Raw genomic sequence first — 23,907 nt, 5'->3', positions numbered from 1 at the left:
TTGTGACCCTTTATATGAAATCAAATATGTAATGCAACTAATTAAGGACAAATTTGGGTACAATATTTCATATCACAAGGCATGGAATAGCTTGAGGCGAGCTGTTGAGAATGTTTATGGAACATGGGAAACTTCTGTTCGACACCGAGATATATGGGCGCCCTCGTGAAGCACAATCCAGGCTCTATTGTTGAGTGGAACCATATTGATACATATAACCTAACAATGAAGATTTTGATCTATGTGTTTTGGGCATTCCGACCGTGCATAGATGGGTTTGAACATTTTCGTAGGCTTATTAGCATCGATGGAACCCATTTATATACCAAGTACAAGCACAAAATGTTGATAGCAGTTGGATTGGATGCAAACAATCAGGTGTTGCCATTGGCTTTTGCGATTGTTGATGAAGAGACATACGACTCATGGAAATATGTTCCTTGATAATGTAAGCAAACATGTCATTCGTGGGGCTAGAGGTATATGTGTTATCTCTGATAGGAATCGGGCTATCGTAAGTGCTGTGGATGATATACCAGCTTTCAAACCGCCTCATGGTGTACACCGTTTTTGTTTGAGACATGTGTGCTCAAATTTCAACAATCAGTTTAAGAATGTTCATTTGAAAGATCTGTGTTGGCGAGCGGGAACTCAACATCAGATGCGTAAGTTTCATGCCACAATGGATGCAATTACAAACTACGATTACGAGAATATGAAATCAACATGCATAGATGATATATTAATACTAGTAGTAATAGAAATGGCAAGTGCCGCAACCGCGTGGTATACGCACTCGTACACTTCTTCGCAAGTTAAAATATTCTGTTTCCATCTCTGTATTATGATGTATCTCTGTATTACGATCTCTGTTTAAATTGTCTGGAGCAAAACCAGATGAAGTGGCGGAAAATCCATGGAAAGGAATCGGTGAACTCAAATAGTTCGGACGCATTTCATGATAAAATGAACGTACTTCATTATCAAACTGTCGATGGTCAGAATTTAGAAGCTCAGTGAGAGATACACTACTAGCAACATCTGGAGTGTGAAAACCATATTGCATCAATGGTCGATAGTCAACATTATACACTGCTGACGGCTGATGTAACGGTCAAGACATTTCATGAACACGTGACGGCCCATGCATGTAATGACCATATGATGTGCCAGGGACGTCAAATCCATGTGGTGTACGATGTTGATGTGAATCAAATGAGCTAGTAGAACCCGATTCACGTCGTCGTCGACGGCTACATTCCTCACGATTTTGAAACGAGTTTCTACGTGGTATATCATGTTGCACTTCTTTTTCATTAGATACCCTATTCAGTGCATCACGAAGATGTCGTCTAATTCTCCAATCATCTTGAATGGCTTCTTCAAGTGCCTCTCTCGATTGTTCATGCACGTTAAGCCCTCCAAATCGATTTATGTGTGTGGTTGCTTCCTCGTCCTATGTAACACAAATCAAATCAATTTAGAAAATGCTAGAAAATAAAGAAAATTAGTTTACATGGCTAAATTTTCATCAACACTAACCACATGGCTCTGAAACATGCTTGTCCACTGGAGTAACCAACTCCTTCGCTTTTCGGAGAAATGAACCGTATAGTGATATTGTTGTACCATTTCTTATATTGATAGTCCACCAGTCCAGAGACGAGCATATCATCTGCGATATGTTTTTCCTTATTTTTCCAAATCTCAATTGGACCACTATGAAATTCTTTCCAATCAAAATTACGGTGTCCTGTTGGGGATAGATTGTGTAGATCATCCCCATCAGTTGCAGGTTCGGGAATTCGTTGTCGCATTCCAAATTGACGCAACACCCGATTTGGACGATACATTTCTACAATATCAAAACAAATGAGAGGACATACACATCGCCATATTTCCCCTTGATGTCCTTTAATGAATGCTTGCACATCAAGAGCTTCGAAATCATAAACAGTCCAATTAAACTGAAATTAATAAAGAAAAATAAAAAATCAATACGAGTGTTATACTTTTGTCAGTATTAATATGGATGAATATTGATTTTCAGACACCTGGCCATCCTTCATAAGATCAAGTATCTCGCGTATAATCCGTACTGAGTGGGTAGATGTATGAGTATGACTGAAATGACGAGCCCACCTAAATAAACAAATACAATTAATTTTAAATATTTTCATAACTCAAATGTTAAATTGATTTGCAAAAGTTTACATTGCGCCATAAGGAGCGATTGGAAGAATTGTATCATAATTGTTATCATTTACATCGGGGGGCGCAGGAACAATATGACAAAAACCATGTACATCAGGACTAAGAGATGTCATCCTGCTCCAAGCCCAAACCTGCATTAAACAAAATATCATCATTAACAAAATTATATTTTGAGTTTAAAAAAAAATGTCACATTATTGTAGACAAAATAATAAAGCTACCTGTAATATCAACAAAGGCCCGCATATTATTTTCCTCCCTATAATTGATGATTTACATAACTCTCGATAAAGGAATTATAATACAGCGCTTCCCCAACTATACCTACTCACCCGAGGAATATTATGAAGTAGCTGTAAATACATAAGACTCACACCACCACCACGGGAGTAAGGAAACATGCATCCTCCAATTACCATCAAGGCTATACATCGAGTGTATTGCACCACCTCCAAGTCTGAACTGTCGTTTTCGATATGGTTTTCTCTACATTGTGCGTCTAGAACAACCATCGACAAGCGTCCCCCACTCACTAAAGATGCAGTGGGTGCGAAACCTAATAACTCGACACATTTTTGTTGCCATTCTTCATCTGTGCGGCTCATGTCGGTTCCCGTTACAGGTTGACCCTTAATATTCAAACCCCATATTATTTCAACATCTTGGAGTGTGACAGTGGCCTCACCAACACGCAAGTGGAATGTATGAGTCTCACGTCTCCACCTCTCGACTAAAGCTGTAATAAGATGATTGTCAATAGGTCGAAAACCACATCGTAGAATACCATATAATCACATCTCATTCAAAAGGGTTAAAACACGATTATGAATTAAGCCAGAACTATAAAGTTTCGAAATTCGGTTATCCGATCGTCTGACTTCTAAAATGGTATCGATATTATCCCTTGATATTGTTCTTGAGATATGAGTCTCCTGCAAGTGAAGGACACTAGGGTCGATCGGTTTGATAGATGCCCCCATCTTGTAAGACAAAACAAGAATAATTTGTTATTAATTAGAAATAAAAATACAAAATCAAAATTACATTTTTAAAATTACAATAATTTTTTGAGTCCACAAAACTAAAATTTTTTTTTTGTTTTATTTTAAAAATAAGTAGAATAATTATATACTGATAAAAAAAAAATAAGAAAAGAAACAAATTTATATTATAATCTTATATCAGTTCAAACTTGCTACAACATTTTTTAGTTTATAATATTTTTTAACATTTTTTATCCCTAAAATTTAATTAACATCACAAAATTATTTTTCATTTGATCCAATTTTCATTCTATTTAAAAGTGAAGGATTAAAAAAAGTTTTTAAAAATTCTCGGATTGTATCTAAATTATATTTAATGTCCTAATTTCTCTAAATTACGTAATACTCAACAATTAACTTTTGATTTGATAAAACAATAGAAATTATTTATTTTTTCAAAACACTCATTTTTCGTCTTAATAATTATATTAAAATTACGACTGATAAAACTCTTCACGATAAGAATATAAAGCCATCCGTATCCGTTTTAACATTAAAATTTGTCAATTCTTTAAAAACATTATCATCTTAAATTATATGATGTAAAAATATGAATGAAATATATAACACAAAATATAACAGTTGTAAATTTAATTAATAATATTGAAAATTGTAATTTAATAAAAATCACTGACTTTATGATAGATGAAGAACTCCAAGCTACTGATTTTTCAACACCTGCAAAATAAAAAAATTTATATAAAAATTAAACTTCGTGTTAGATCATCATAAATATAATGTCATATATGAGACAACAAATTAATTTTGATAAAGAAAACAATATCTTGGAAGAAGAAAAAAAAAGAAAGAAGCAGAGAGGGAAGCAAAGAAATACAGAAAGAAAATGGTTATCTGAAAATGAAGAAGAAGGAATGGCAAAACAATGCATATCGTGTTCTATTATTGATTGTGTTCTATTATTGATTGAAGAAGTACACGACAGTAATAAAAAAAATAGATAAACAAAGAAAAATAAGAAAGGGGTGGGGTTTCAAAGCCCACCTCCTCGAGAATGCAAAAAGAAGTCAGGATTCATTTATAAAGTGGGGTTTGAAACCCCACTTTATTATATTTTTACAAAATTTTTAAATATGCTATATTTTTTAAAAAAAAAATTAAAATTTGTAATATTTATTTAAAAAACTCCTCTACTACTTGAGTACGTATTTTGAAGCGTGATATTATCAAAAAGAAAAATATCATTAAGGAATAAATTTTGTCTTGTATGTCAATACATGCTTTCCTCTCAGATATAATTATTCGTGTTTTGTTATATCAGCAGTATCAAGATTAATATTACTCATGTATGGATATATAAATGTTTAGATACACAATTCAAGTAGTACCATAAAAATAGCTTCTGATCAGGCGGCAACACAATCTGGTTATATTCTAGTGCTTACGCGTATCCCTGGGGCTAGGGGATATATGCTTGATACTTCCAACTTTCGTGCTTCATGCAGTGTGCATATATTGTATTTGTTGACACAACTTCGTAAATCTTGTTTCGTTGAGCACCACTCTTTAAAATTGTTTTTTTACCAGAAATATAATATTACTTGTGCAACAGTACTTCGTTATTTTTCAATATTTGACCTGTTTTTTAATCATATCAAATCAACAAAATCATAAATTGATATATATGTTGGATAAATGAAAATAAAAGAAGAGGAAAAGTGAGGAGTTGTAAAGGGAAGTGGGATGTCTCAATGTGGCTTGTCCCACATTGAGAAAATCACCAAATGAAGTTTCCCTAATAAGCCCCAAGTTGAGACAAGGGTTTGGGCCCCAAGGGGTACCAGAAGTTTTTAGAAGGGGGAAGACGCTAATAAGGTGTGTCTTGGTGAACACACACGCGCGTGCGCTCGTCTCGTCTTGGGTCGGTGCGGTCTTTGACAAGTATTAATCTTTTTGGACCAAATTTATTTGGAAAATAAATTTTATCAGTCACAAGAACCGCACTATGATGCACATGGACAGAGCAAGGCGCACTCGCCTGAGCAATACAGGGCGCGCGGCGCGCACGCGCCCGCGCCCTACTGTGCGCGGTGCGCAAACACAGTGAAAGGCGCGCGGCCGTGCTGCTTCTCGCGCGGAGCGCGCACGCCTTACTGTGCGCGCAGCTTGAAAATATAGTATGCTGCGCGCGGCCGCGCGTATTGTCGCTCGCCCGCGCGCGCTGCGCAGTTTCTGAGAATCATGCGCGTCCCTTGGTGTCAAAGCACCTGTTCGTGGCTTCCTTTGAATCAAACATTGTGTTGTTTGGCTAGAATGGTGGCTCCTCGATGCACCCAGTCTGGAGAGACATGTCTCCTCAACACATCCAATGATTACCTATAAATGATCCATCCCACCATTGTCCAAAGGCTGCTGATTTTTTTTCTTGCACTCACCTCTCCTTCACATATTGCTGCATCCTTGATTTTCGAAATTCTTGAAAGCTTTTGCATACAATTGTTCGTTGATTTCGAGGTTTGAAGTGCTGCAAATTCTCGACGTGAAGTCGTTGTATCTTGGGGACGATTGCCTTCGACGTATAGTACTATATACGGGTAATTTCGTCTTGCGGAGAAAGGATCCTCCTTGCCTCGACTTGATCTTTGTTGCTGCGGTTTCGTGATCCAAGTTACTCTGTTTACATCGTGTCAAGACATTCAAACATATCCGGGTAATATCTACAACTAACAATATATGCCTGTGATAAAATAATCAAAAAGTCCGCCATTGACTAATTTGTAGTAAACAACAGACTAAAAAGGTGGACACAGTAGTTTTCCCATTACAAAATTAATTTAATTCGGTGTGTCATTAAATATTATATATACAAGTAATTCTGAGGACCATACATCACACTCATTTCCCCCTGTTCTCCCTATCTCACTTACATATTTTGCTGCTCTCATCGAAATATTATTGTTAAGGCAAAAGGGCAGAAAAATAATGGTACTGTTTTATTTAAATGAATTATTTTTTTCGCAAACATGGCGGCATGCTGCCTGCTTTCTTCGTTTTGGGTAAATTTTTATACAAATTTTGATTCATTTTCTTGCATGATGTTATAAGTTAAAACACCAGTTGTTATTATTATTTTTTATTTATATATATATATATATATATATATATATATATATATATATATATATATATATATGTGTGTGTGTGTGTGTGTGTGTAAGCTGAGAGTTCTTCGTCTGTAAAGGTTTCCTTCTTAAAACATATTTTTCAAGGACAAAAGTGATTCCAAATATATAGTCTCTGGATGTTTGTCTGACTGGTTTTTGGATTTTTCAAAATTCTGCCAACAAAAAATAAAAAAACACATAAAAATTTTCCTTTTTTGCCTTCTATTTTCATAATGCAATGATTAAAAATTTACTTTTTTAAGTAAGGCTTTTGTCTTTTACTTTTTGTAAAACTCCCCCAAATTAGTTAACAAAATTCAGCCAAACATGGGAAGAAGAGGAGGGGGAAATTATTTACACAATGAGCAATAAATTATATTATCTTTTTCTTTGTTTCCTTTTCTTTTTTAAAAAATATATTTGAATTTATTTCCAAAAAATCCTAAAGCCAAATTTTGTGTGTGTTTCCCCTAATCATGGTACAAAATGTTTGGAGTAACAGTTGCCGAGGTTTTAGAGAATTTGGCATTTTTAGCAAATGCAAGCAACTTGGTGCTGTACCTATCCACATACATGCATTTTGCACCGTCGGAATCGGCCAACTCCGTCACCAATTTTATGGGCACGGCCTTTCTTTTGGCCCTCCTCGGCGGCTTCCTTTCCGATGCCTTCTTCACCACTTACCACGTCTACTTGACAAGTGCAGTCGTCGAATTTCTGGTACTTAATTAATTAGTCTCGATTAAATATCATTAAATTTATTATTATTTTTTTTCAAATTCATGAATTTTGATTATGACTCTAATAATAAATAAATAAATAAATATCAGAAACAAATAGCATTAATTTAATAGCCAAAATATATCAAACGCAGTGTTGTATCCCAAAAAATAGGAAACTTGTGATGACTTGTGTATCAGAAACAATACCATTAATTTAATAGCCAAAATATATCAAACGCAGTCTGTAAAAATAGGAAACTTGGTGATGAATTGTGACACCTGTTGTTGATCTTAATTTCTTCTCGGTCCTGGTTCTGTGACATGCGCGCTACAGTGCGTTTCTGGCGCGCTGTTAACAAATAAATTTGGTCCAAAAAAATCCTCGCATCGGCCGTGTTTCACCGAGACCTATCCCATAGGCTTCTTCTCCCTCTTAAAACCTTCTTGTGTCTTTTGGGGCCTACATTCTTAGGTCAAACTTGGAGCTTATAAGGGAGATCAAACTTGACTAATTTTCCAATATGGGACAACTCTGACTCTTTTTTTTTTCATTCACCTCTCTTCATTTTTCGAATAACACCTCTAGGCAACTTGCTGCTGGGTGAGAAAAAACACCAAAATTTTCGGTATACCGTGGTTATCGTACCGAAAAGTTATTGAATTTATTGAAAATTTTAGTTTGGTATTGTATAATGATACCAAAAATTTTGATATATACCAAAATACCGAAACAATGTATATAAATTAAAAACATATAATATTTTTAAATAATAAATTTATAAATTAAAAAAATATAACGCTTTTTTCGTTATAAATAATACATATCGATATTGTATCGAAATCTCGGTATACAGTACCGAGATTTCGGTACACCGAAAGTTCAACGCAATATCCATATATATTTTTTTATACAATAAGTTTTAGTATAGTATACAATATAGAATTTTCGATATGGTACGATATATAATCCCTAATTTATGCTTGTTTGCACAGTAGTACTTAATGCTCGGAGTTTTTTAAGGTGTCGAGAATTTATATATTATAAATTATAGAAGATTTAATATTTATTGGAGTAGATGTTTGTTTGGGTGCACATAACTTACGGTTAGTTAGTTAACAATTCTTTTTGGAGAGAAAATTTAGTTTATTTCTTTTGTCATTTTCTATTCATAAGAAATTTAATATTGCGGATGATATAGTCAACTAATGACCCAAAAAATATGTTATATAATTATCATAATTCTTATTTAAAATATATTAATTTAATCTACGTTCTCAAATTTTAAGCCAAGATGAAAACAAAATTTGTTATTATTTTTTTACCATATTTTTATAGTATATTTAAAATTAAATCAACTATGTAAATTTTCGATAATTTTTATTAAATTTAAAACTTTAGAAATGAACTTTATAACATTGTTTATAATTAGTTAAAACAACTTTCTGGATAGAGTTATTTTTTAATGCATTATTATTTTGTAAATGATCATGAATTAAATTTTTTGATATTTTGTCCATTAGTACATAACTCTTATGTTGATTGTCATTAAATAATATAGTCTAAATTCTAAAAATAATATATATATATATATATATATATCTTAACTATATTATAAATTTTTTAACATGCTATAGAAACTGTTTTGGTCCAACTTTATTACACAAATGTCGAATTTCATACATACCTCTAAAAATATTTATTGCTAACTAACAATTTATAGACAAAAATGACTTTTATTCAAATTTTTCTCCATGAATTGTTGTAATTTCCCACTAACATCAGAGTTGGCCAAATTTCATTCAATATAATTTTTTTTTTATTCTCATTTTTTTTTTCTAATTTGGTAATGCTTGAAACTTTAATCTTATTTTTTTCTAAAAACGACAATATTCATATATTATATTATACACACGATGTGTGTGGTTACTATTATTATTATTATTATTATTATTATATATAAAACGAGGAATGACTTATCACCATACGGAAATATTATATTTATTTATTACCTAAAAAATCAACTAAATAAGATAATTGTTGTATATATGACAACGAAGAGTCGTTGGTTTATTTAAAAAATCTTGAGATATTACTATTAAATTAAATTAAATAAATAGTACGTGGATTGTAGTGCTACCCCGCCAGCAACGTCATCAAATGTTTTTGGACCACACGATTTGATCCATGGCGCAGAAAATTTTGAATATATCTATACTATTATATTAAGTGTGAGGGCCTTAGAATAACTACCTTTGAAGACACCAACCTTTTTTCTAAATTTACCCTTACTTTTGTTTTTTGTTTTTTTAAAATTACAACACAAACTTTTATTTTTATTTTTATTTTAAACATTCAAATATCAATTTAATCCCTCCATAATTTGTCGAATTTCACTTTAGTCCATCAATAATGATAAAAAATTATACACACACGCATGGCGTGTGCAAAGTAACTAATATATATGAAAAATGGAGATGTAAAATATAATTCACAAGGTTATATTATATATGGACCACGTACCCTTTTTACTGCTTACGAATATCATATTGTGCCTAGTATCTGCCAATACACATGCCTAACAAATAGGTACTTGTTAAGTTTTGACTCCATTTTAATTTCGTAGGATCGAGCTCGATCGAGTATTTGATTTAAAATTCGAGACCGACTCGTGAAAATATTAAGTTATTATAGTTGTCGAGCTCGATCATGAGTTAGAAAAATTCGAAAGTGTTAGTAGCATAATTTTCAGGATTTAAATTTTATGTTAATATGGACAGAAAATCCCATTTATATCTTTTTTAAAAAATAATATACAGTTACTTGAGTAGTCCAATAATTAAAACTTGGACTTGACAAAGTGAAGAATCGGATCAAGCTCGAGTCAAGTTTTGACCGAGCCGCTCACGAGCTACTTGCAAAAAGCTTGGCTCCGGGTGGCTTGCACCTTTACTCACACAATCAGATTTAATTGAACCGAAGCTCCATAAAAAAATATTTAATTTATATTCAAAATTATTGAAGTTAAGCCAAATTTGAATATAATCTAGTTCGAGTATACCTAATTCAAACCAAATAATATTAAAATTTGTTTAATGTTCGAATCGATTTGGTCCAAGTCACAAAACGTCGTAGGATTCAATTTTCAAAAATAAAAAGGGACACACCCTTTTGTCTAGAAGACACGCCCTTTTGCATAAGAGACACACGCACGGTTCTGTCCGACACACACGGTTCTGTCCGAAGACAGGTAGTCACACGAGATGCGGTTCGTACCGGAAGGTACACTATAGACTGTTTCAAATTATTTTTCAAATAAACTTTCTCTAAAAAAATTAATATAGTCAAGAGACCACACCATACCACATCGAACCAAACTGAGTCGGGCCGTGTGTGTTACCCAGCCTATCAGCGTCTTCCCCCTTTCCAAAAACTTCAGGTGCCCAGTGGGGGCCAAATCCTTAACTCAAACATATAGCTAATAAAATAGATTTTTCTTGTCACATTTTTCGACGTGGGACAAGACACATTTCTCAATGTTCATTCACCACTCATACTTATCTAACAATGACAATGCCATATAATGAAAATAAAGAAATATAAGAGCCAAAAGTTGAAACAAACAAGGATTTCGAAATCATAAATGTGTATCCTTGGATCTAAAGGTGCCTACGTATTTTTCTAGAATAAAAAGCCAACATCAAGAAGTTAGTTCTGGTAGCATATTGTTACATTAATTTACATTTGATTCATGTCCTATGATCTTGAGAACTTCGATTATTTGACAGGGTCTAGTAATACTCACAGTGCAAGCAGAAATCGGTTCCCTAAAGCCCGCAAAATGTGACCCCTCCAACCCAAACAACCCTTGCCAGAAAGTGCATGGAGCAAAGGCTGCGATGCTCTTCATAGGCCTCTATTTAGCAGCACTCGGTGTTGGAGGCATTAAGGGGTCATTGCCATCCCATGGAGCTGAACAGTTTGATGAAGAGACACCGCAAGAAAGGAAGCAAAGATCGACTTTTTTCAACTATTATGTGTTTTCCCTCGCATGTGGTGCACTTGTTGCAGTGACCTTCGTTGTGTGGATCGAAGATAACAAGGGTTGGCAATGGGGATTTGGGGTTGCTACGTTGGCCGTGTTCTTGTCCATACCAGTGTTTCTTGCTGGTTCTTCCTGGTACAGGAATAAGGTTCCTGTTGGAAGCCCACTCACAACTATATGTAAGGTACGTGATCACCTCAACAAGAAGATTCTTCCTGGTGTTGATCCTCTAATATGATTTTTGCAATGGTTTCTCGCACAGGTTCTGATTGCTGCATTGTTGAACACTTGCATGCCCAGCAGTACTTCAAGCAATGTCATCGCTAATATGGCCACGAGCCCGTCTGAAGATTTAGCCTTGGAAGACGAACGAGCTGTAGAGAATGAGAATATCACGAAAACAGCTTATTCTCCCTCAAAAAGTCTCAAGTTTCTGAATAGAGCAGCGGCAAAAAACTCGGCTAGTGGCATGCTAAAATGCTCGGTACGAGAAGTGGAAGAAGTCAAGATTGTCCTGTTGGTCCTCCCCATTTTTGCTTGCACCATTATGCTCAATTGCTGTCTTGCTCAGCTCTCCACATTCTCAGTCCAACAGGCTGCCACCATGAACACAAAGCTTGGTTCCTTAAAAGTCCCCCCTGCTTCTCTCCCAGTGTTCCCCGTTATATTTATCATAATTCTTGCACCAATATACGACCATGTGATCATCCCGTTTGCCAGAAAAGTGACGAATTCTGAGATGGGGATAACTCACCTCCAGCGAATCGGAATAGGCTTACTCCTCTCCATTATAGCCATGGCCGTGGCTGCTCTGGTTGAGATCAAACGGAAGCGGGTTGCAACTGATTCAGGCCTACTCAACTCCACCAGGCCTTTGCCCATTTCATTTTTTTGGATCGCGTTTCAGTACTTGTTCCTTGGATCAGCTGATCTCTTCACCTTAGCAGGGCTACTCGAATTTTTCTTCACAGAAGCACCTGCTAGCATGAGATCATTGGCCACTGCTCTATCTTGGGCTTCACTAGCTTTGGGGTATTACTTGAGCACTGTGATTGTATCAATAGTAAACAGTGCCACTGGTGACTCGAGACACAAGCCATGGCTATCAGGTGAGAATTTGAACGGCTACCACTTGGAGCGATTCTACTGGCTATTGTGCGCACTGAGTGGATTGAATTTCATACATTATCTCTTCTGGGCTACCAGCTACAAGTACAGATCAACAGGGACTAACAGGTAACAAATAGCCAAATTAAGACCACGGAAACTTGTAGTTTGGCAAGCGGAGGCCAGTTTCATGTAAATTCAGTGAAGAATTGTGCAGTAATATATGCCTTGCTGGATACAGCAAGAACGTACAAGAATTTAGTAAACACAGATACTAAAAACACAAACTTTCCATCATATTCGAACGAAATGATACATTCCGTCACATTAACTCCCACCATAAATTTTCAATACAATTACCACCTTTTTATCCATGTGGGAATCATGGTACCTGTTAGAACTCATCACAATAAAATCATACTTAAATATGTCACAATCTTAGTGATAATACCACAAATTTACCATAATCATGAACATGGGCCCCAATACCCGAAGCATAGATCTTGTTCAAAAAGAAGTGAAATTTCGAACCCTTCACCGCCTTCTAACCAATGTCAAGCTCGAAGAGTGCCAAATTGAGAACAAAATACAAAATTGTGTCACCACAAGCAAGTTTAGATTATAGCTTCAAAGGATATCCATGGCTCGAGGTATTAATTTGCAATGTGGTTCTTGGAAGAAGCCTTTAAATTAAAGTAGAGTCACGAGATCAAAAGGCATGTTTTCAACTCAAATAATGCTATCAACATTACATTGCCAGCATCCTCCAAATAAGCATCAACCTAAGCAATTGATCTTTTACTTGGGATTCAAATGCCTTCAAGCACACATTATTTTCCTTCTGACGTGAGGTATACAGTGAAACCATGAAATAAAAGAAAAGTTCGATACACTGACTACGAAGTACTGGCACTCATCGACAAGCTTCTCACAGCAACTTTGACAGCACCCACGACACTTAGTTGCCGAATATGAGGACTCAACTCATGTGTTTCATGATTTTCGCCATCATCGTCTATCTGAATTCCAACAAAGTACGCCACCTGCACATATTTTAATCAAAGAACGAGATGTGAAATGAGGTGTTGATCGAGGGAAAGTTCAATGACGGAAGAGTCGGAGAGACCAATAAAAAACCTTCCGCCCTCCAGCGACATACAAAAAAACCTCAACCTTATTTTATTATCCGAATTCAATTCCTTTTCTAAAGACAATAATGCAGTTGGTGGTATAACCTTTCCTCGGTATCATTTTTTATGCTACAATCACATTTAATGACAGAAAATTTGTAAGTCAGCACACAACCCTTTTTTTCACAGCGGCACAGCGACAGAAACATGACCCTTAGGCCATTGTGTAATTTAAAAGAATTGAACGGTACGATTATCTCAATGAGATTTTTTTGTAACACAGTAATTGTTCAGTTTACAATTGATATCAAAGCAACTATCACATGTTAATTACCATTCATTGCAAGTTGACACAATTAGTACGAGTGTTGAGCATGGGCATCAATAATGAACATGAAACCTTATATCTCACAATGTGGCACAACAATCTAAATGTGCACTTTGGAAGCTTTACCGTTTAGGAGATTTGAATCACACTATTTCCATAATCTTTTAATTTCGGTACTACAACAATTAAAAATAAGGCTAGTTGATTTCAAGAAATTTAAATGTCATCTCAATATGGACTAGCTCACTCCGAGGTACCATGCCAAAACGCAAAATGACTAGAAACTCGGTACTCAAATTTCTTACTAAAATTATTAATAGAGAAGAATAAATTTTGACAAGAGACTTCTTGTAGCTTAAGTATGTTGGAACCTCCAAACTAGCCAGCAAGTAAATAACTTAGAAGACCATAAATCAAATTCTATAATTATACAACAAAAGCAATCACTTCAAAGTCATTGGGATCTAATGGGAAAACTCCATTTGGATTGCACGCGAAGGGAAAAAAGCAAAATTGTTTCAACACAACTGCACAAGCAACAATTATGCTCCAAAGAAAATTTCATGAAACCTCCTTGGAACGCATTAATGTATCTCTTATCAAAAAGAATGAGAATTTCATACATTAGCGAATATTTGTAACACCATGATTCGTGTGTGCATACAGGAAGACAAAACATGACATGATGAAGGTACGAATATAAGCACAGCAGTTGATGACTATTGAAGTTTTACACACTGCATATGTGAAATATCAATACAATACACACATTATGGTGACAAAATGAACTGTTAGTAACTTAATAAAAATCCTATTAAATAAACCAAAGTTCGAAGGCAGTTAACGTTTAACTTAGAATACAGTTTTCTATGATATTCTGAAGATGAAACTTGCGAGATTAATTGTAAATCAAGGAAGAAAGTGAGAGTTAAGAAATAATAGAGAAGTGAGCAATTCAAAAAAGTTGATCCCTTTGAAAAAAATTACGTATCATAAACACGGAAAATGTACTAATAATAGAAAAGTTTTATATCCGACCAAAAATACCTTTCCAGAAGCATTCCGAATTGGTGAAATATGAAGAAAATTCCAAAATGAACTCCTATCTTTTCTGGAAGCACCAACCAAGATGTAAGGTCAAGTAAAAAACTTCATACTAACTAGCCGTTACAAAGTGGCATCAGTCATCAACCTGTAATTGAGGATACGTACTGTACATGCTTGCTCAGTTTGAATGCATTCCTTCATCTACAAAATAAGAACAAAAACCATACTATCAAAATTTCCTTTTCTTTTCCATTCTTGTTGAGGGACAATACACGATTTTTTGTGATACCCATTGTCCCACATGGTAAAAATTAAAGATTTAAAATGAGTTTAAATGAACATGAGTTTAAAATGAACTACAATGAACTTCTATAGCAACTTGGGTTAATCATTTTCGTAAAATGAAGACGAATATGAAGATGTTGTTATAGGGGCTCATTGTGCAGTCACACAAGCGCAGGCTCGGGCTAAGGTTGTGACAGAATGGTATCAGAGACGATCACTGACATGGAACACTGGTTAAATAAGTGATATGTAGGGCAAATTGCCACGTGCATGGGAGCCACATCTTGAACATGCAAGACAAAGTGCTACATAACAGGACCTCTAGATTCTCGGCGTTGGTGTATCGAGGGTCAGACCTCGTCGCGTTCTGAAGGAGGGATGAATGTGATACCCTTGTCCCACATGGTATATTAGTTTATAATGGGCTACAATGGACTTCTATAGCAACTCGGGTTAATCATTTTCGTAAAACGAGGACGAATGTAAAGTAGTTGCTATAGGGGCCTACTGTGCAGTCGCGCAAGCGCTGGCCCGGGCTCGGGGCGTGACAGTTTTGATAATATAAAAACTGTAAAACGAAGAGACTAAAGATGCACCAAAGAATCAATAACATTGTAACTCCAATGTTTACTATTTAATAGCCTGATCATCACGTTCCGGTTGCTGCACTATGCAACCATGAGAAATCAATGCGAGTTTGTTGCCCTCAAACGAAAAAAAACTGAATAACAGAGGAAACCCACCTCAAATTGGGTCGAGGGATCTGTATCTGTCCCGCTCAAAAATCGGCAATTTTTCCCAAGTACTTCATGCCTTCCATAGCCTGACCATGATCTTGGAAATATATTAAAAGAAAAACACATGTTTTTTATTCATTAAAAGATTGATATAAAACTGTCTTCTCGCAGGTTTCAAGCATTCAAGTACCTGTCAGTTTCAAGAACGCCTCACTTGCATAGACTATTGGCATTTCAGGTAAGGATGCATCAGTTCTGTATCATATAAATGTAGCACATCAAGAGATATTCCTTCCAAATAAGATTAGCTGATTTTAGGATTTTGAATATGAAACAACTCACAGTACAAAGCTTTGTTTGATTCTACCAAGGGATAAATTTAAGGATGCCTCAAGACTTCTGTTCCCAGAGAAGTAACATCTTTGTCGACTAACCACTTTGCCGGTCAGCTCACTGTATTGTATTAGCACCGAGAAAATGTTATTAATTGCCGCAGTAGCTTTGGCCTTCTGTAACTCCGATGCTTCACAAGACTCGTTAGTCTCAACTTCTGAAACATTTTTGCAGATAAATTTAGATAATATCACCACAGATAATAAAGTAGTTCCAAAGAGAACATTACCAAGATGGTGTATCCACAAATAAAAGGTGAACCACAATTACAAACACATTAGAATATCATAGAGACACAGGAAAACTTTGATTTCAGTCAGCAAGCAACGTCCCTTTATCGTTTTGATTAAATATCATACAAGTAACGATGAATCTTCTCAACTCAATGTGAAATGTAAATTGATCAACAAAACAATGAATCTTTTTTTATTTATTTTTGAACCAACAAAACAATGAATTTAGCAACTAAGTATTTAATAAAATTGATACTTACGATCCACGAACCAACAATTAGCACGACATTTTCAAATAATCAAGTTAGTTGGTACATAAAAACAATTTCATAGGCACACACTGAATTATAAGCAAGGTAACTGGCAAAATCAAAAGCAAACCTCTATGATCGTGGTTTAATAATGATCCTAAAGCCGAATTATGTCTGAGTTCCAAGGCCGAATCAGAGCCCACGTCCCTCCTGCAACACCGGAACATGGAACCACAAATTCCCCCACCATCTTCGCTCAAATTCATTTCACCACTCCGATTTCCGAGGCCCGACCGCCTTGGTTTCCTCAAAATAGGAACTTGAACACCCACAAAATGAATCACCCTACCATCGTCCTTACCAAAAACAGGACAGATTTGAAACAACATCCAGAAGGGTGTCCCATCTTTCCTATAATTCAACAAACTAATCTCCATAGCCCTCTCATTCCGAATCGCCTCCCGAATCAACATAATCGATCTTCTATCAGTTTCAGGCCCCTGAAACATCCTACCATTCTTCCCAATCACCTCATCTCTCGAATAACCAGACATTTTCAAGAACCCATTTGATGCAAATACGATTGGGTGTCCCGAAATGCAAGGGTCAGTTATGGTGAAACTATCAGGAAATTCATTAAGTGCTTCCCTCACCCATCCCGTGTATCTCAAATCAAATGATTGTTCAATCAATCCCAGTGGTGATTCCATATTAAAAATATTAACTTTACCTCAAAAATTAAATCTTTATGAGCAAAGAGTAATCCCAATCCCATGTGTTTTGTACTTCAACCCTCGGAAAAAACCTTAATTATTTCAAGAATTTCAGTTTCATCCCGTCGAACAAACCCATAAAATACCAAGTACATCAAAAAATAGAAAAACCATGAACAGAGACAAACACAAAATGTAAAAACTAAAACAAATTCTCCACTTCAAAGAAACCCAGTGGAATTCAACTTATACGCATGTAAAAAACAAGAAAATAAAGTTACTGTGCCTCAAGTATAAAGGAAATTGGTGACTGAACGATTTTTCAACAAAAGAACAAAGACATACACTACTCTTCTCAGAAATTATAATTGTCAAAGAGGCAAAAAGAGAGAGCACACACACAAGATGATGTAGAACTACAAAATATCTGATATAAACCACAAATTCAATTAAACGAAACTTTTCAGTGGGTACCCATCAATCGTTGTAGACACACGAACTTATTACATCTACAAAATCTACTGAGAAAAAGAATTTTCAGATATCAAGTTGCAACCCATTCCTATTAACATAGGAACTGGAAGTGGAAAGAAAGGTTATGCAAAGCTAAAGAATTAGCCAGATTTTTTAGCTCAGAATAATTTAATCCCAAGAGCGTTAATGAAATGTGGGCACAGACATCACTGACGAGGAAAAATTTTAATGGCAAGAAAGCTAAAAAAACAAAGATGAAAGCGATAAGTTTGATTAGGGATGTAACTAGGGGACTCAACTAGGGACCCGCATGAACTTGGGGAGAGAGATCCTATACCAAAACAATATGATGGCCACTCCATTTTTATTTATTTTTATTTTATTTTATTTTTCCCTTATTTAAAACCGGCAAAGATGGCGGTGGAGATATATGCAAGATCACATTTTTTTAAGCTCGATGTCAAGGTAAACTAAAAATAATTTTTAAATCATAAAAAAATTATATAAGTACGTTACACAAGTTAATTTTGTAACTCAGGTATATGATTTGATCTAATCTATGAAAATATTATTATTTTTATATCAAAAATATTATTTTTATAGATCAGATCGACATATCTCGGATATAAATATTTGAAAAAATCTCATGAAAAACTATTCTTTTGTAATAAATCAAAATCAAACATTTTAATTTATGAAATTTTCAATAAAACCATTAGAGTTAACATCATAGAATTGAAACTAACTTCAACTCAAAGGTAGTTTAAGAGTGAAAATGATTGTTTAAATCTCTCAAAAACTTAAACTTGATGATTTATTTAATTCACATCCTCGTTGAAGGATAATATATAACAATGAATTTGATCTCATCATAAATTTGAGCCTAAATCAATCCTGAAAAATAGCTCAATAATTAAATATTAAAAATAACTTAACATTAATCTATATTTTTATCCATTATTTTAAGGGAGTGTTTGGTTTGAGGGATAAGGTGGGTTTATTTTTTTTAACCCACCTTATCCCTTGTTTGATAGGTCAATCCCTCTTATGAATGATTATGTTATATTAGGTGGGTTAAAATAATACCTTCTCACCCTCTAGAATTATTTATCCAACTCTTAATACCTCTTATTTTTCCAATTTTGCCCTTCTCTTATATTCAAACTCATCACCACTTCCCGCCACCGACCGCCGCCGCCGCCGCCCCCGCCGCCACGGCCGCCGCAGGCCGAGCGTCGACGGACCGCCGGCCGAGCGCCGGCGCCGGCCGATTTTTCCGGCCGCCGCCTGCCGTCGCGAAGGGGAAGGATAATTTTGTCTTTTCATCAAAAAATTCAAATTTATCCTACACTTAAAAAACTTACTAAACATAATATTATTTTACACCATATATTACAATCCTACCACAATCATTTTATTTATCATTTACATACTAATCATTAGTTTATTCTATCTTTCCAACCAAACGTAGTGGAGATAATACTAGTACATATATATTTGGGTTGCGTAGGTTTTGGATTGTTGTCGAAAGATGATGTATTCCCCATGTTGATCTGAAAAGTATTTGAGTATCCTTGCACGATTCTTTTAACTCCAAGATAATGTTTGATTTTTAATTCGTTCTTTTAAACATTTATTACTATAAAGATAAAGATACAAGAAACAAAACTTATTTACTTCTAATTTTTGTGCCACGAATTTTTTTGAGCCAACGATATTATTTTTTTAAAAAAATGTAGTTGAATCTTTTCAATCAAATACAATTTTTTTAAATAAAAAAATTTGTATTTATTCGAGGTAAAAACTTGTGTGAGAAAATCTCACGAATCGTATTTTGTGAGACGAATTTCTTATTTGAACTATCCATGAAAAATTATTACTTTTTATACTAAGATTATCAGTTTTTATTGTGAATATCGATAAAATTGACCTATCTCAGAGATAAAACTTTATGAAACCATCTCACAAGATACATACTCGTTATTCGATTTCAATATTAATAGATGTGATATGATAATTTTTTCTACGAAATATATAGTAGAATGTTAAAACTAAGATTTGATTTGTAGAAAAAATAGACCCCACAAATTCTAATCGAGTATTTTACCTATTTCTATTCCAATTAATTGGATGGATGAAAGCATGAAGCAATGCAAGCTGCACAATTGCACGTGAGTAAAGCATGCACTGTATTACATGTCAAAATAGTAATGTAAAAACTATTTTACATCTTTTAAAAAGTATTTATTAATCCTTGAGAAATAATGTCGTAGCAAAAAAAAGTGATGCCCGAATAGTAATCGATTCATTTTTTAGCTTCTTGGTAGCATGGATCAGGATATAACCAAAGGGTTGTATGAATCCACCAATGAATCTGTCCAACAAGCCAGATCCTCGCTAGTTTAGTTTATTTCGTGTTTGAAATCAGATCATATAGGAAATAAACATGATTTACGAATTCGATACTAGCAGAAGGATAGATAGCTATCTAAACGTTCGATACTACCAATTAACACAAGTAGCATGAGTTGCAAAAGCATGTGACAATATCTAAAAGAAGTGAGCAGACATTAGTCTGAGAGTTTTTTCAAGCAACCTTCCTAGTTAGCTGATCCTTCGACGTGCTCTCGAATATCTTATCAGCATTTCCTACCTCAAATCCATCTCGTCTGTGGAATTCTTCGACCTATATAACCGAGTGAAGATTATATAACAACAACAGGATGAAAATTTTCTGTTCAAATGATGAAAAATAATCACTGGCAAGAATTAGGAAAAGACGTGAACATTAAATATTATTCTTCTACTTTTCTCTTAAGATCGGTATGCAAGTAGTTAGCCGTTCGATAAGAACAAAAAACATGAAGAACCAAAACCCATTCGACTAAAGGGGATACAAACCTTATTCTCAGGTAAATCTTTGAATTGAGGAAGCACAAGTCGTTCAGCAAACTCGATGTACGAGCATGGCACAGATTCCATGATTCCATCGGAAAACTGGAAGGGAGATGAATCTGCTATAGTCGAACTTTGCAACAACAGACCATCTGGGCTTACTGATGTGCAAAAAATTATGCAACAGATTATCAATTCATCTTTGAGAAAAATAACATTGTAACCACACTGTAATGAATATATTGGAATCAAGGTCGTAATACAAAATCTACTAGCTGTTTATTTTTATTAATACTAACATAGTGAGGGGGGTTTCCAAAAAAAATTATAAACGGCATGATCCCAATTCTTTTGTAAGAATATTTCCGTCAATCCCTATTAAACATTAGAATCTCAAAGGAAAATGTAGGTTTCCAAAATTTCCAGAGTTCAAAATCTTTGCAAATTGACTGTCATAGAGGATAAATATCAACTCCTCATTTTATCATTGATGGCTCTCTGCAAGTTCCATGACAAGGACAAATGGATAAAATTAAATAGCATGCGGATTTCTGCTTTTCAATAATATTGCTTGTCTGAGTTTTAACTTAGCCACCCACAAATGCATTCCAAAACAATTGCTGAAAAACAAAAATTAAAATTTGTATTGAACACAACCATTATGACTTCTGATGCCATTTAAAAGAAAGCAATTGTCTTGTGCGAACGTGAGCTTGAGTGACAACCAAGATGAAAAGAATCCTACATTTCAACAACTCTAAATAGCAGAATAGTTTTTCACCCACCTTTTACGACGCCTCCTTCGGAGTTCAACTTAAAACCATTCTCTTCAATAAATTGATTGAGACTTCCAATAGTTCGTAAATGAGATTTCAGCCGGTGGGCAGATATAGTGACATGATTTAACGTATAACCATTGACAAGAGTCCAGGCAGCATATTCACTTTCCCTTTAAATTCACAAAATTATCCAGTTAGGTTGCCAGGTCAAAGTTCGGTCATACATGAAATATAACAAAACCGAATAAGTTGTGATATAAACAGCAGAAAACCAATGCTTGCTCAACTACATGCACATAATAACGAGCGACCAGGGGCGGAACTAAAGCCGATTGGAGGTAAGGAATTGCTTCTCGTCAGACTAAAAGAGCTATAAAATTTTATGAGGCATACTCTTGTCTTTCATCTACCCCTCCCACAATTTTCAGTTCACCCCTAAAGGCAACTTAAACCTCTTATTGATATAAATACATGTTCTGGTCCTCATCTCAGCAAATGTAAATTATGTAAAATAAAATTCGATTTCAACATGTAGTCTCAAGTAAATGAAATTATACCTCGACAAGAGTTGGAATTCAGAATATGAGGGCTTATTCCACGTCAAAGATCCCAGTGCACTAGCCAAAGCTGCATGAGAGACTCCATTTCCCGATGATTCAGTATACTTTCTGATTATTTTCTATAGCAAGAAGCAAAAAATATGAATATATATTAACTTTACAGGCAGTATTCACAATGGTAACAACTGCGACGTAACTGGAATGGAAGCAAGAGAGCAGCATCATGACACTACCAAGTTAAATAGCCAAAGTATAATTTCGTACATAATTTTATTATTCAGTACAAAAAAATTTTGAGCAATTCGACATGTAAAGAAATACACTTCAAACAAACCTGAGTTTCTGGACTCATTTGATCAACCAAAAGCTCTGATATAAATATCCTTGGTAAAGGACCATAAACACCCGTGCCAGCACTGGAATGTATGTTATTCGGTGGCGAAAACCAGAATGCTTTCAACTTCTTTGCAGGGAATCTCAACTCTTCTCTTTGAACATAACCGAATTCCGAGAAAAATTTAGCAATAGAATCAATTCCATGGTTATTTACCTAGGATAAACATCTTAAAATTTTCAGACTGAGAGATTCTATCACAAATATATTTAGTAAGAGACTGTTACATCGATACACTTTAATTATCACCACTCAGATATCTTAGGTCATGTCTCTATGAATATCACGATACACAAGAGTCGCGCACACTGGATGCATAGTTTAGCAAGTGATGATAAAAATTAAGAGTGGAGAAAAATAAAGCAAAAAAAAAAAAAAAACTCTGATTAAAGTGAGATCATATAAAAAGTATTACTCCAAAGGTCCTAAAAGCCAAGTGGTCGTAACATATACGATCATCTTCAACTGAACGGACAATCTCCAAGATGGCTTTAGCTGTCGGATTCTTGTTCAAATAAACCGTCTCCATGGCTGCTAACACGTTCCTGAAGAAAGATTCTCCCCCCTACAATGGTAAGAACAAAATCTCTGTCATAATTAAAAATACTCATTGAATATTCAGCCCAACTACCAGCAAAAAAATGTGACCGAGGTACAGAATTGCATGCCAAAATAATACACACAAATTGCAGGATCAATGCCAAGAAAAAATTTGGGGGAGTTTACACGTGCGTCATCAATAAAATTCGTAGGAGACCCGAGGAAAGTACCCGAAAGGGAGAATCTTGGATGCCATGATGATCTTTTAAAGATGCCACGATAGTCGAAAAATTGAGGGTTCTCCCAAATGAAACGAAATTCCCCGTGATTCTGGTGGGTTTACAGAGGAAAATCGAATACGAAGAAGAAGAAGAAGAAAGTGGGGGGAAAAGGGAAGACGATTTGATCGAAGTTGGAAGCCTGAGCATGGTTGCCATCAAATTTTGCTACGCTTGGCTTTGGGTTTTCTCGAGCGTCGTCATAGTCACAGCGTCAGTTGGACTCCTTTTATTTACAATTTACAATCGGTGTTATAATAAGGGGAAATAATTTATTATCTGTATTAATTGCATGTCTTAAATATGATATTATTTTCAGGACAAAACATGTGTGAGACGATTTCACGAATTATATTTTGTGAGACAGATATCTTATTTGGTCCATCTATGAAAAAATATTATTTTTTATGCTAAGATTTACTTTTTATTATGAATATCGGTAGGGTTGATCCGTCTCACAGATAAAGATTCGTGAGACCGTCCCACAAGAAACCAACACTTTTTTTATTTTTAAATTAATAAATTCTAATAATATTTTTTAGAATTGTTTAACCAATAGATAAAAACGTTTTAAAACACATAGATACTTCCATATGATTGGTTCAAGTAGGAATAAAAC

At 34.9% G+C, this 23,907-nt stretch overlaps 4 protein-coding genes across 4 annotated transcripts; 1 reads left to right on the top strand and 3 right to left on the bottom strand.

Moving 5' to 3' along the window:
* Window positions 1-748: 748 nt before the first annotated feature.
* LOC140835310 (serine/threonine-protein phosphatase 7 long form homolog) lies at window positions 749-4,007 on the bottom strand. The gene is made up of 7 exons (XM_073200800.1): window positions 3,893-4,007; window positions 2,547-2,950; window positions 2,215-2,345; window positions 2,055-2,142; window positions 1,539-1,967; window positions 1,159-1,456; window positions 749-1,041 (listed from the first exon to the last, which is right to left on the bottom strand). The coding sequence occupies exons 2-7, from the start codon at window positions 2,817-2,819 to the stop codon at window positions 749-751; spliced, it is 1,512 nt and encodes a 503-aa protein (XP_073056901.1). The 5' UTR covers window positions 2,820-2,950; window positions 3,893-4,007.
* Window positions 4,008-6,238: 2,231 nt separating this feature from the next.
* On the top strand, window positions 6,239-12,548 carry LOC140833817 (protein NRT1/ PTR FAMILY 4.6-like). The gene is made up of 4 exons (XM_073198250.1): window positions 6,239-6,271; window positions 6,882-7,099; window positions 10,888-11,328; window positions 11,407-12,548. Exons 1-4 carry the CDS (start codon window positions 6,247-6,249, stop codon window positions 12,382-12,384), a joined length of 1,662 nt encoding a protein of 553 aa, XP_073054351.1. The 5' UTR covers window positions 6,239-6,246; the 3' UTR covers window positions 12,385-12,548.
* A 409-nt stretch (window positions 12,549-12,957) lies between these two features.
* On the bottom strand, window positions 12,958-18,154 carry LOC140833818 (protein TWIN LOV 1-like). The gene is made up of 7 exons (XM_073198251.1): window positions 16,786-18,154; window positions 16,121-16,328; window positions 15,969-16,033; window positions 15,785-15,864; window positions 14,902-14,957; window positions 14,757-14,820; window positions 12,958-13,294 (listed from the first exon to the last, which is right to left on the bottom strand). The coding sequence occupies exons 1-7, from the start codon at window positions 17,363-17,365 to the stop codon at window positions 13,148-13,150; spliced, it is 1,200 nt and encodes a 399-aa protein (XP_073054352.1). The 5' UTR covers window positions 17,366-18,154; the 3' UTR covers window positions 12,958-13,147.
* Window positions 18,155-20,323: 2,169 nt separating this feature from the next.
* On the bottom strand, window positions 20,324-23,522 carry LOC140833816 (2-oxoadipate dioxygenase/decarboxylase, chloroplastic/amyloplastic-like). Its single transcript, XM_073198248.1, has 7 exons — window positions 23,241-23,522; window positions 22,886-23,035; window positions 22,411-22,626; window positions 22,074-22,195; window positions 21,523-21,686; window positions 20,744-20,898; window positions 20,324-20,528 (listed from the first exon to the last, which is right to left on the bottom strand). The coding sequence occupies exons 1-7, from the start codon at window positions 23,445-23,447 to the stop codon at window positions 20,430-20,432; spliced, it is 1,113 nt and encodes a 370-aa protein (XP_073054349.1). The 5' UTR covers window positions 23,448-23,522; the 3' UTR covers window positions 20,324-20,429.
* Window positions 23,523-23,907: the final 385 nt, after the last annotated feature.

The sequence above is a fragment of the Primulina eburnea genome, chromosome 6, assembly GCF_022965805.1.
Source record: "Primulina eburnea isolate SZY01 chromosome 6, ASM2296580v1, whole genome shotgun sequence".
Classification (NCBI taxonomy): Eukaryota; Viridiplantae; Streptophyta; class Magnoliopsida; order Lamiales; family Gesneriaceae; genus Primulina; species Primulina eburnea.
This window is presented reverse-complemented; position numbering and strand designations above follow the sequence as displayed.

Coding starts and splice junctions, on each gene's coding strand:
- LOC140833816 (XM_073198248.1), bottom strand. CDS start 23,447: ATGGCAACCATGCTCAGGCTTCCAACTTCGATCAAATCGTCTTCCCTT. Junction 21,687..22,073: donor GAATTCCAACTCTTGTCGAG/GTATAATTTCAT, acceptor GTGAATTTAAAG/GGAAAGTGAATATGCTGCCT. Junction 20,899..21,522: donor CGAAGGAGGCGTCGTAAAAG/GTGGGTGAAAAA, acceptor TTTGCACATCAG/TAAGCCCAGATGGTCTGTTG.
- LOC140833818 (XM_073198251.1), bottom strand. CDS start 17,365: ATGGAATCACCACTGGGATTGATTGAACAATCATTTGATTTGAGATAC. Junction 16,329..16,785: donor ATTAAACCACGATCATAGAG/GTTTGCTTTTGA, acceptor AAAATGTTTCAG/AAGTTGAGACTAACGAGTCT. Junction 13,295..14,756: donor TTCGGAATGCTTCTGGAAAG/GTATTTTTGGTC, acceptor AAATATGTGCAG/GTGGCGTACTTTGTTGGAAT.
- LOC140833817 (XM_073198250.1), top strand. CDS start 6,247: ATGCTGCCTGCTTTCTTCGTTTTGG. Junction 7,100..10,887: donor GTGCAGTCGTCGAATTTCTG/GTACTTAATTAA, acceptor ATTATTTGACAG/GGTCTAGTAATACTCACAGT. Junction 11,329..11,406: donor CACTCACAACTATATGTAAG/GTACGTGATCAC, acceptor TTTCTCGCACAG/GTTCTGATTGCTGCATTGTT.
- LOC140835310 (XM_073200800.1), bottom strand. CDS start 2,819: ATGAGCCGCACAGATGAAGAATGGCAACAAAAATGTGTCGAGTTATTA. Junction 1,968..2,054: donor ATCTTATGAAGGATGGCCAG/GTGTCTGAAAAT, acceptor TATTAATTTCAG/TTTAATTGGACTGTTTATGA. Junction 1,457..1,538: donor GTTTCAGAGCCATGTGGTTA/GTGTTGATGAAA, acceptor TGTGTTACATAG/GACGAGGAAGCAACCACACA.